Here is a 13,064-nt window from a genome sequence, read left to right as displayed (position 1 = left end):
CTGGGCGACAACGGGGCAGCAGCGTGGCTCTAGCCCCGGCCGCGCTGCTCCTCACGGGGGAGGGAGCGCCTTGCCCTTCCCCCGCCGGAAAAGGCGTCTTCAACGGAGCAGGTTACGCTTTTTTACTTGAGTAGTGAACACATCTCTCCACCCACCAGCTGCTTCCTCTCTTCTGATTTTAAATAAAAATACGTGAGAATTGAGGTGGAGCTTTGAAATGAAGAACGGAGACACAGGAGAAGCACGGAGGAAGTTTTAATACCATCCACTCTCTAACCCAGAGTTCATCTGTAGCTTCAAAAATAGCTGGTCTTAGCCCAAAATCCCAAGAGAGCGCTCCCGGTTCTCTGCCCCCACCAGCTCCCTCACGGCTGGTCACTCTCCCACCCCTTTCCCAGCCCAGCCGGCCAGTACCACAGTCCTGCGTAGCTTAACAGACACGTTTCTTCCAAATCTGGCCCAGTCTCTGACAACCAGTTTCTTCATCCATTCTTGCAACTGGTGAAGAGAGTACTGCACGTAGTCTTCAACAGCACTGAAAACATCTTTGCAAAAAGGGTATTTGGTATTTACATCTGATTTTCAGTTTTCTTTAGGGACGAAGAACATTGTGTACATAGAAACACTGCACGCGTTTAAAACACGCTAACAGTTTATATGAACTAAAGTTGGCTGCTGTATTCCATATGACAGTACATATGAATAAAACCTAAGAGCTTGCAGTACAACAAAAGAGTAAAAGTGTTTTTCTTAAAAAGATATTGAACTGTCTTGATGGAAAAAAACAAAAACAAAAACAACCCCACCACTCTGCTTTTTCCTTGTCAGGCTGCAGCCTCAAAAAAAGCAATCAGTCCATCTTGATCACAGCCATCCAGAATTTCCAGAAGAAGAGGAACTTTAGTTTTCACATTGGTGCCTTTAAATTTAAATTTATCTATGAAGAGATCTGTGATCATACCTGCAAAGGTAAAATCCCAGGACTTAGTATTTGCCTTGTTCTCATTACGAGGTATCTCTACTTTTAACTCGTTACTATGTACCAACTAATTGAGTTGATTCTGGGTTTAGAGACAAGACTCTTAAACTTCATGTTTTAAACAATGATTTAGTTTTAAACAAACCCAACCCACTGTTAGAACAGCCCAGAGTCCAGCTCCATTCCCAAGGGTGTATTTCTGCCTTAGAACTACCCACATTGGAAACACTAAAGAGACAGGAACTGTCACAGGATGGCTAACGAGGACTCTGCTTACACTCTATGTACATGGGCTTATTAAAGCTGGTGGCAGCAGAGATTCCCTGAGCCGAAAGCTGTATGGGGAACACCAGACAAGGTTACAGAATTCCCTTCACTAAATTACATCATCTTCTACGAGTCTCCCTTCCCACCCCAGGTGCGTTTTTCTGACCTTTTGCAAACCTTAACCACTCAGAACTCAATCACTCATTTAACTTGTATACATTCTTAAATGCCATCCTGATTTTGAATACAATCCTTAATCATGTCCATAAAGAGAAGGATCATCCAAACAGAAGAAACTGTGTATTAAACAAAAACTAGGAACATCACTCACAAATATTGCTGGCATTTTCATGCTCAGCGATACGCTTGTGATGCCAAATCAATTTTAGAAGTTCTCGGGTGAACAATTCTTGAGAACCTTTAGAGAGTTACTCAGAGTTTGTAGCAACATATAAGCCATTTTCAGTATGTGCTGGGTTTTACTGCCTCACCTGTAACTTCAGATTTTTATGATCAAAAACGTTACGTAAATACACAGCCCTGGCTGTATGACCAGACAGATATATATACTTACATCCCTATTGTTGTCCTGAAGCTTCCCAAGTGTACCCACTTACCAAATTATTTCAGTTCTGCTAATACTGACTTCATAACCATTTCAGTCATGTCCAGTATGCTCTCTGGACATTAAGTTGCATTTAAATAAAAACTTGAATTGATCGACAGACCATAAAGTCTCTCAAGATGTGCAGGTTGTCTCTTGTATTCCTCAAGCAGCTGGTCTGCCTCTTCCAAAATGCTGCGGTACTTTGGTAGCAGGAAGTCCACATTTCCTTCATGAACTTGTAATTCCTCAAAGACATTTTAAACCATAAGAATTAACAGCAGTTAAGCATCACAGGAGCATAGAAGTAAGAAATTAAGCTTGGGTCTGACAGGAAGAAGTACTTCAGAGACAAGACAATCCCCTTCTAAAGCTAGCAAGAGTTATTTTTGAAGTGCCTCATTTTCTAGTCTTCTAATGAAATGCCAGATGTGACTTGTCACCTCATAGACTAGATTCTCAAAACTCTGTGTATGACAGCTTCCAGCTCTGAGCGCTGCCACAACAGGGCCACACCACAGCACAGCCCCTACAGAATCAAGCCTAATCAAGTCTCAAAGCCTTCACCATGCCTTCATTTTTAGAGTAAGTACATTCCTAGAAAGTGCAGCACATGCTAAAGTCAGAAGGTGAAAAGTAAACTCTGAAAGTATCACCCAATTCGTGACAGCAAAAAGTTTTAAAAACCTCTTCTAAAACACCCCAGTCTACCGTCAGACCAATGTAAGACAGCTGATAGTATAGAACTTCTTATCCCCCACAGAAAGACTCTTCTTTTCCGGACGAAAGGTAATTATGTTATGCATCGTCCGTCTGCTGGGATCACAGCTTTCATCAATCATCAGATTATTTTAATGCCTATGAATAAGTTATTATCCAAAAAATAAGTGACAAAAATATTCATCAAAGAAGATTTGCTGCCTAAAAAAAAAGTCTAAAACAAGCAAGATGTGAAACATCATTATTATTGCACAAATATAACATGATTAAGAATAAATTCTCCGTTATTCTTTACCTCCCCAGTTTGCCAAATCAAACCAAGTAAAATACTTTTAGTGATAACGAAGATATACACTATGCTCATCAGCAGTCAGTTTTTCTACTAACTACAGAGTTCTGACAACTAGTATTTGATCCCCCCAAAGGACGAGAGACAATTGTTGTCCATTTTCACCTCCCCTTCCCCTCAAAACAAATAACAAAAGAGATGATGGCAAGTTTTTGATGGTAAAATCCTGGTTGCTGGAAAAAGCCCAAGAACTGAGACAAGCCACCTAACTGGTACCTCCCAAAGACTAACCGTTGAGGAGGGTATTAAGCAAAAGATTAATAAGCAGGTAATTCAGAAATTATAACACACTGGGATGAAGCTCCAAAGCAAGGAAGTCACATCTGGCCTGGAAGATCATCCCCAGATTTCAAAAGCTTTTAAAGGTTAGCGGACAGAGACAAAGGAGGAAGTGGAAAGTAACAGCAAGCAAAAAGAGCCCGTTAGATGATAAAGCTGGCTGCCTGCTGCTGTCCGATTTAAGCAGCCCCAAGATCAGTCAGTAATCCCACGTGTTATTCACTGGTTATATAGTACAAATGGGAGTCTTCCTTGAAAATGTTTGTCTCCTAGATAATTAAAATACATGTCCTAGGAATAGAAACAGAACAGATCCCAGTATGACACACATCTGACTTGAGCCCTACAGCTTGGTATCTGACAACATAATACCCCATAAAAATCCTTCCACAGGAGTTCAGGTACTTACTCTCAAAGCATCTATTAAGTGAACCTTCTTGGCCAACAGCTGCTGATACTCTAATTTAGGGTGAATAAGCTTTAATGTGTGCCTCACAGATTCTTCATTTACATCTAGTAGGGAGTAAAACAAAAAAAACCAACAAAAACCAACAAGCAAATGAATACTACATATTCCATTTATAAGAATACAAAATGAAGTCAAGGACAACAAAATAGAGAAGAAAGTTTTACCATATGATATGTTGAGATTAATCTTCCTTTTAGTAGCCTCTTTGGAAAGCACATCTTTTAGGATGGATATTGTAGAAATGTTGTCAGACTTGAAACATCCCTCACCTTTTCTATAAAAGAAGAAAAACTTTAAATGAACAAACTTAAACACAGAGGCATGCATTAGATTTGTCCCTATGTTAAAATGGAAGGCCTGTAAATTAATGCCCAAATGAAAGAAAGCAACCTCTATAAAGGTCACAACAACTCTCCACGTATCAGGTGGCTGTATACACTCCCACGCTATTCCCTCCTTCCCAGTGGAATCTCGACAGAGAACAGTTTGTTCCAGTAAATAAGACAAAGCAGCATACACAAGCCTCAGGTATACACAAAGCACTTATCTTTATCTTTATTGTACGGCACTGAGGTTATACATGTAAGATTTCTGTGCTATATTCATTCCTCCCAAGTTTTATCATTGCAATATCTTGAAGCCAAACAGCAAGCTTCAATACCAGATGGGAGAAAAACCCCTCTCCCCTTCACCTCAAAAAACCACCACCCAACAACTTTCTATGTTAGGAGGGGACAACACGTATGGTAGGCTGGGAGCAGGCTGGAATCTGTATAATCACAACAATGAATTTTTCCTCACTTTACAGATCCATTCTCAGGTAGACATATAATTTGCTGAAGGAAGACATAAATAATTAATGTGAGAATAGAGTATTAATCTTAAACACAGAAATAACATTTGCCTAATGTAAGTGGCAGAAAAAGGATGTTTTCAGCTTAATGCTTAACACATTTTTGTTTGTGTGAGTATTAAATGCCTTTTAAGTAATTCTGCTCCTCAATACAAAAAAAAAAAGGGAAGTTAGAAAACAATAGCCATTACACAATAATTTCACTATATTGGTTAGCTATGTTCTTTAAATTTTAAAAGCAAGTCATTATCTTAAAAATATATCAAGCCTTTCCTCCTGGGCAATTTTGGTTTTTGGACCAACTTCCTGAAAAACCTTATTCAAGTTACAGATTGCATCATTACTGTACAGCACTCATCCCTGGTACTGTTTGACAATCCCTTTTAGGAAAGATTCCTCTTCTCTTTAAGGGGAGTTTTGATGAGGCGGAGGGTGGAGAGGTAAACAGTAGTATCTACATGAAATGGTACTTGCAGACTGGTCAAGAATGAAAAAGACAAAAGCAGCAGCGCAGTCACATTGCACTTTAGTAATTGTATTTTACCTGTAAGTACTTTCAAGCTGTGTACCCAGGAAGGTGTTCTGAAAATAAAAGGTGACGCTCTCTCCAGCGGGAGTCTTTTCAGGCACCTCAGGCAAGCAAAACACAACCCACGAGTGAATTTCAGCAAAACTGAACTGGCCTTTGAGCATCAGTGTATTCATGGGTCTATGACATTATGAAATTAAAAAAAAAAAAAAAAGTTAATAGTTATGAAGGAGGGACACTGTCAGTGCAGTGGTTATCTATACGAAAAAAGTTTAGTTCCACACGGTGGTTTCCTTTTAATCAACACCATATAAAAAGGCACGTACCTTGCTAAATAGTTATGTATTGCAGATTACAGCTACTTTTCTGTATTTCAGGACAAAAAAGTTATGCGTACATTCATGTTTTATCTCCTAGTAGGCATGTCAGAACTGGACAAGAAACTAGTCAGAAGTTTTTGACATATCCCATTTCAAGTTGTTAAACCCAAAACTTAAGACCAAGGTAAATAACTGAGAACACAGCAAACAGGACTAAAAGCCTCAACAGTCTCCCATGCTGCAAACCACAGACATAGCATTTATATCAAGAACAAGGCATAACAGAGCTCATTTCCACACTGAAGCATTTGCACACAAAAGCATTTGGTATCATTCCTTCAGCCTGTCAGTTTTGTTTTGAAGCAAGCAATCCCCCTTGGTGGCAATACAAGATGTTAACTGAGGGTGGGGAAAAATCAAGTAGAAATTGCATAAAATACTAGGTTTCTAACAGAGAGATAAAGGGGAAGAAAAGTCTTGGCTCAGTTTTGGAGCCAAATTAGCTATGGGAAAGAATCACATTAAAAGGATGGAGGGGAGAACAAGGCTGAAACTGAAAAGACTGCAGTTACTAACACAGGAGAGTTTCCTTTCTACCACACCCTGAGCTCTACTAACACATGGGGCTGCACTATAACCCAGGTCAGCAAAATGAAAAATAACCTGAAAACAAGGATAAAGAATGGAAAGGAAAGCAGGAACCCATTAAATCTGTATTTTCTGTCACAAAACCCATAAAATGGAACTACAGGCTCAAAATCGTAGGTTAGGGGTTAGAAATGAATACTTAAGTTTATACAGTAAACATTGTTTCAACTGGATTGTGTCAGTTTTTCAAGAGAAAAAGGCATTGATTTTTCACTGCAAATACCTGTCATAGTCAATAGAATGAGTCCTCTGATGAAGTGAAAGAGGTTTAATTTGATATTGATGAACTTGGCAGGTTTTTGGTTGAATTCTTGGAGTTACATATGCTTGAAGTGTCCCGTACTGTCCTTCAATTGATCGAACCTACAGATACAAAAACAGAACCCACAAAGAAGAAAAGGGAAAAGATTAATTTACCACAATTTGGAAAATTGATGGGTATTTAGAAAATGTTAAAGAAAGCCTGTAGTACTTCAAGAATATTTAGAGTATTTACTTGAAAGCGCCACTATAAATAGAGCAGATCAAAAATGTTTTAAAACTAGATGAAGTAGTGTCCAATGAAATGCTGCTATATTAGATGAATGAAATATTAAGAAAATAAAAGTCACTGATTTACTTTACGATCACTTAAAATAAAAAGTCTGTAACTAGCTTCTAATTTTTCAGTGGCCCCATTACTTTTTTTTTTTTAAAAAGTAAGGAAAAAATACATTCTGTAGCAGCTGGCAGCGAAGACTAGACCAAAGAATTTAAAAGAGTAAACTCAATTTCAAAATATGTGTTCGTCTCTTCATAACAATCAAAGTTCTTCCTGAGCTATTTTTGGAAAAGGAAGAGGCCAGATTTAAGTTCAAGTCTCAGAATATCCCACAAGCAGAATGTACAAACACGTTCAGGATGCGGTACGCACTCTCCACACCTCTGAGGACACAGCAATGCATCAATCACTTCTCTGCTGAGACCAGTTACACAAACTGCACTAAGAATTCTGCCACCCACACAGAATTGACAAGAAACTGGAGCATCCCACTTACAGCACCAACACAGCCGCAAAAGTAGGCAGAAGAGGTACTGAAACAAGTTTATACCAACAAACGAGCAGACTGGAGTTCAAGTACAGGTTTGCTTTATAACCTTGATTATGTCCCCTATTCTATAGGGTCTCAGAACTCAAGAAGCAGTGTTTTGCAGAAAGACATCCACTTCAATGTTTTTAATAAAAAAAACTAGTAAAGAGATCTCTTTGGAAATAAAATCACCATGACTTAAAAGCAGTATTGTCTGCATGTGCATAGACAAAAGACAAGAAGAGAATGAACTCCACGTGGCAGGCATCAATCACTGGAGATCCTCAACGTATTGCAGCGAGGTGGCAGTAGAACCTGTGCATATCAAATCCATCACATCAGGATCCAAATGCAAGAGTAATAGTGCAGTGTTTTGATGACACACAACAGCAAGTTTATAAATGTTTTTAGTGGGAGAGTAAAAAAAAAAAAAACAAGCCACTTTCTGTGTATCATGAATGCATTTGATTAATTTTTCTTGTGTTGCTTTCATCTTAGGGACACTCGAGAAGGACCCCAGGCTCTCCTCTGAAATAACACATTTTTAGAAACCTTTAGAAACCCTACAGACACATATAAAGGAATACAAGCCCCAGATTAGAAGTTTCTCAGGAAACAACCAGCAGCAGAAACTGGACTGATACTTTGTTCAGGCTAAGCAGTCAGTCCAGGTAGAGATCTCTCCACTCCTAAGCAGACATCTACATAACCATTAATTTATTATGGAAAACACATTGGAGCATTTTACCTTGAGTTCAAGTCTTGTAGTATTTGCTTGGCATCGGTAAGTCGCAAGAAGAAAGTTGCTATTTGGCTGTAAATCGCAAAAAAACAGAAAAATTATACCAAACAGGCCTGTGGATTCACAAAAGTCAACTGAAGCCTCTTACAGTCTTTAATACAACAATAAAAATTACATAGGTATCTACTTTTCATTGAAGAACGCATGTCAGCCTGCCCCATTCATCTGCAATATTAGTCCAACATCCAAAAACTAAAGGCAGATCAAGTAAGAAAACAAAAAAACCCTAAATTAATCATCACACATGACAAGAAACTTAAAATAAAAAATTGATTTCTGAAAGCTTCAGGGTAGACCAATGATGTGCAAATTTAGTTCTTAAAACTAAAATACTCAGAGGACCGTTATAAGGAAAAAGACTTCACAGAAGATTTTCACAATGCTAAGGTAGTTTCTGGATTTTCCCCTGTCCCTAAGCATCATTAATAATTCTGTACATATTCAAGTTTATAATTATTACACAAAAAATGCACTTAAATGTATGAGTCCCCACAGAGCAGAATTTTCACGTTCTAAAGTGATTTTTAAGAGATGAACTAAGTAAGAAATACAACGTTCTTGTGATACATATGTGTATATCTTGTGATATTGATATGTGATACTGGCAAATCCAGAGAATAGAGCAATACCGAACGTGTCTTTCACATTCCCAATCAGGCAGGAAAAAAAGCATGAGAGCAGTTGCTCCTGGATCCTTTTGCACATATTTAGCTTTGCCTTACTTCAGGACCGGCCACTAACTCCTAATTCTGCAGTATCTCTAATGAAGCCGAGCTCTCCAAAATTACCAAATGAATAGTTCAACTCAGTATATTTAAAATTACAAATATATAAATCCAAATTCTATTTCTAACATACAATATTAAGAGCTTTCATCATGTGATGTCTATAACTATTATCTCTTTTGTTTCACTTACCTCAGAATCACAGCTGCTAAAACTAACAACAGCCGAATTTTTATCCACATCCAGCAAGTCTATTGGGACATCACTCTGCAGAACATGAGGAAGGAAAAATAAAGAGCTTAAATTCCTGAGTAGCTTCTAATGCATTTATCCTCTAACTGTCATCAATTATTTTAATAAAGGAAAAGCAATGATTGCTTCATCCAACAGGTAAAAGCCTAACGGACACAGAGCTTACTACTTAATCCCAGGGTAACATGATGATCTTTCTCTTCTTCTCCTGTGGAGTCTTGAACTCTTGTGTGGCTGGCTTACAACAACTTCAGTACAAGATGCTTAACTATTTTTCACACATAAAAGTATATTCACATCTTTCAGACATGGAAGTACACTTCATTCATATGCAAGACGTATAGTCATGATTGAAGCATTTCCCTATTTTAATAGGGGGGTTACAATATTCATTCAAGAAACCAAGGATCATATTATGTAATTATGAATGACCCTTTTACTTACAGCAACACTTCTGACAGACCACTTATCTCGATGTGTTTTCACTGGATTAAAATTAAATCTAACACTATTTTTAAAAGGAGATTAAAGAGTATTAGAATGATTAATTACTTGATTTGGTACTGCTTTATAACTTCACAGAAGTGTCAGGAAATGTTGATAAATATGCAACATGCTTCCCAAAAAGATATTTCTAAGATAGTTTTACTGTCTTCTTACAGCAGAGGAATAGCAGATACCATTTTATATTTCTTTAAAGAAAAAGCCCTAAGTTCTAAACTCTACATTAAGTTCAGAGCTAGATTAAACAATTTCGTTATTCCTCACTTAGCTACGGAAACAGTAGATACTGTAGAACTGCAAATTAGGTGTAGCTTTAGCATTGCTTTAATAACAACCTTAAAAATAAGAGTTTTATTAAGAAATAAAAAATAAAATCGTACAGTAGTTCTCCTCCATTTGTTATGGCAAATTCACCTCACAAATTCCTCCTTGTCAAATTTTTCTTCCCATGCATAAAGAAAGTAATTCAGTATCACTGACTACCAAAGATAACATTAATTTCTGCTGACACAGTAGGCGGAATAACTAATTAAAGTTGCCTTACTTGGCAGTAGTATTTATCACCAATTGCACACAAATCAGATGCTGTTCCACACTGAAAGGGCACAGGTGGCCCATACCATTCTAAAATTAATTTTCCACTACAGAGGATACTTAACTGGCGAGTGAGAATCTGCACCTCATTTAAGATTTACTGAGTTAATTGCTGTTTAAATGAGGAGAGACAGGCAAAAGCGAACACAAAAGCTATGTAGAAACCTGCTAGTACATCAGGCATTTTGGTCTGTTTTGGTGGTGTAATGTTGCTCTGTTCAATACAGGTTTAAGTTGTATTTGTTCCCTAACAAGCATTTACAAGTCACTTCAACATTGCAAGGCTATACACTTCAATTCCCTCTTATAACAATTCAGACATTTAAAACCCCATATACTTAAGATACTATAACTCAGCTTTTTAAACCAGTCTCTGAATGTTTTATTTAAATACCAAGAAAGCCAACAAGAACAAAACACATTCACCTGTACCAGGACATTATCTATAGCTGTCTGCACCTCCAAGATGAGGCTGTAGCTAGCATCATCCTTATTTAATGTAAACTTATCATTCACACTAAATGCAGGTACTGATGAAACAGCAGTACTGGACTGAGAAGACTGCTGGTATTTTTCACGTTCCTGAAGTACTTTCATCTGTAAGTGTTCCAATTCATTCCTAGAAAAGGGAAACCACAGATATCTTAAAAAAACAACTATAAAAGCTACCTCAGAAATTAAGTAGACGAAGCTTTCAAGGCAATCATGTTTTATCTTCTGTCTGTAATTTTCCAACCAGAAGTGACTGGTGACTCCCCTTCCACATACATACCGAAGATAAAATATAAACTATGTTACATGAAAGTGTCGATTCTACGGTACTTTGCCCAAAGAGATTTCGATGAGTCACAGGAAAGGACAACTTTTTTCCTTTAAGAGTACACTAGCAACTACTTTCCTCCCATCATGCAGAAGCTATAAGCAGCATGGAAGAATGTAATCTTATCTTGCTGATACTGAGGAAGAAGGCATTAAGACATCAGCATGTGAAGGCAAAACAGAAAGAGACTGTGAAAAGAGGCTGCTACTCATTTCTACTTTGAAAAGCTTGATTCTACTTCTAGACACATTAATGATACAGAAACCCCAGTGAGATAGGAAGGAAAGACGACATCCCAGCTTTTAATATTTCAATTTTTTCATTTAAATTTCTTTCTAGTGCAATTACCTTAAGGATGAAATCTTGCTCTGCATTTCTTGACTTAATTTTAGTTCTTCACCTGATCCACCTTCTCTATGGACAGGTTCTGTAGTCAGTCCTGTCAGCCAGCCTAAACCAATATATGAAGTTTATATTCCTTATAAGCTATAAAGAAAAGTCTACACTCAGCTTTTGTATGTGTGGAGAGATGTTTGTTCCAGACACTGGGTAGAGAGAATCCAGACTTTAATCCTTTCTTTGGAGGATTAATCTAGACATGTGAATTATTTTTTTATGGGTTTCATTCTTAACTTACAGATTGGAAAACATTACTTATTCTTTTTCATTAAGTACTTCAAGCAATTAATCCCTCTGCAGGTTTTTAACCAGGTACCTAAATTTTTTCCCACCTCTGTTTCCCTGACAAAATCTTGAATAGTTTGCAGTACTATAGTTCAAACCAAAACAAAAAAAAGCTGTGCAAACAGCATGTATGTTGCACAGTGTGCTTTGAGACTGAATGCTGCCAGTTGAAGTGAAAAAAAATCATCTTTTTGTTTACTTAATTACATTTACTTATAAAAGCAGGTACTAACTGATTATATCCTGACACCTCAGGTATGATATGCAGACTTGAATGGGTGTTGATAGCTCTAGTTACCCCCTCGAATGTATGCAAACAGTAAGATCGCATTACTATAAGATGCTCCATAAAAGCTGACATGTCCACAATCTTTCACATTCCGTAGCTATCTACTTCAAGTACCAAGAAAGTCCAATTACAGAGCATGAACTTTAAAAACCCCACAGAAGTCCTATGCTGCCAGGCTTCAAATGTAACTTTTACTGCTCTAAGCAGTGCTTTTCCTGACCTGCCAAAATCTGCCACTCGCAGTCTACTGCACGTCCTACCAGAGTTTACCTTTTAAAGCCCACAGGTGAAGATGGGCTGTCACTTTTTCCTTTCTTCTATGATTCACGGATCTTTATAACATTCCCACTAAAAGAAGTCACAAAGGACTTTGGCCACAGTATTGTTGCAGCCTGTCATACCAAAACAATTCATAGGAGGCGAGGTATAAACAGTCTTGTAATCATCCAAAGACTATTTAAAAGAGGTACTTGAACACCATTACTTCTCAATAACTGACTGAGAATTGTATCTTACCAAAATACATGATTTTGAATAGGAGATGTTTCAGTAGGCTAATTTTTTAGCACTGAAGATATCCAAAGATAGAGAATTGGCAATATTTTAGATTCCAGCAGTTAACATATGCAGCATGTTTATCATGGCCTCTCTGACAGTTAGGTCAATAGCTCAAATCCTACAGAGGGGCTGCTGAGACACCTCACAGGGGAAAGCTTTATTTTCTAATAAAAGCAAAATCAACCCCATTTAAAGCCCTATGAAGCTGAAAAGGAAGGAAATTCTGTAAAAGACAGGAAAACAAAAAAAAACAGATATGCATATCTATCAATATTTTTAATACAAAAAAAATCATAATTCTTTCGGACATAAGATATTCATTATTTCATCACAGTTAGGCAGCAGCCTACACCAGAGAATAACCAGCCGCTGTGTTACACAGAGGAACACATTATAAATACCTTAAAATATAAAACCAGAGTTTAACTGTAGGAACACATTTTTGACGTGTAAATATTAAATTAGAAGAGATCTTTTCAACAAAACATTATCCTGGTTGCAATCAGAACAAAAATTTTAAGAGATGTGAGCTGCGCTAATAACATAGCCTGCTTCATTTTTATCACATCACCATATGTGACATTTATTGAGTAAATGATATGAAGCTTACCTGAATATGTGGATGCTAAAATTTCATCATACCCGTCTTTTCCTACACAGCCACCCTGGATCGATGCAATGCTCTCTGATAAAGCCTTCAAATAAATACATTCAAGCAGACAGATATATCACTGCACTCATTTTAGAAG

The 13,064-nt window shown here is 37.5% G+C and overlaps 1 protein-coding gene across 1 annotated transcript in view; it reads right to left on the bottom strand.

Moving 5' to 3' along the window:
* Nucleotides 1-824: 824 nt before the first annotated feature.
* Nucleotides 825-13,064, bottom strand: part of BBS7 (Bardet-Biedl syndrome 7) — a gene marked incomplete at its 5' end in the record, with an annotated part of 18,191 nt that continues 5,951 nt past the window's right edge. The window contains 11 exons of the mRNA XM_009703465.1: nucleotides 825-961; nucleotides 1,975-2,098; nucleotides 3,608-3,711; nucleotides 3,832-3,941; nucleotides 5,065-5,229; nucleotides 6,241-6,380; nucleotides 7,836-7,901; nucleotides 8,807-8,881; nucleotides 10,391-10,583; nucleotides 11,133-11,235; nucleotides 12,926-13,010. Coding sequence (XP_009701767.1) covers nucleotides 825-961; nucleotides 1,975-2,098; nucleotides 3,608-3,711; nucleotides 3,832-3,941; nucleotides 5,065-5,229; nucleotides 6,241-6,380; nucleotides 7,836-7,901; nucleotides 8,807-8,881; nucleotides 10,391-10,583; nucleotides 11,133-11,235; nucleotides 12,926-13,010 — 1,302 coding nt within the window. The remainder of the gene's footprint in view (nucleotides 962-1,974; nucleotides 2,099-3,607; nucleotides 3,712-3,831; nucleotides 3,942-5,064; nucleotides 5,230-6,240; nucleotides 6,381-7,835; nucleotides 7,902-8,806; nucleotides 8,882-10,390; nucleotides 10,584-11,132; nucleotides 11,236-12,925; nucleotides 13,011-13,064) is intronic.

The sequence above is a fragment of the Cariama cristata genome, unplaced genomic scaffold (assembly GCF_000690535.1).
Source record: "Cariama cristata isolate BGI_N322 unplaced genomic scaffold, ASM69053v1 scaffold16147, whole genome shotgun sequence".
Lineage (NCBI taxonomy): Eukaryota > Metazoa > Chordata > Aves > Cariamiformes > Cariamidae > Cariama > Cariama cristata.
This window is presented reverse-complemented; position numbering and strand designations above follow the sequence as displayed.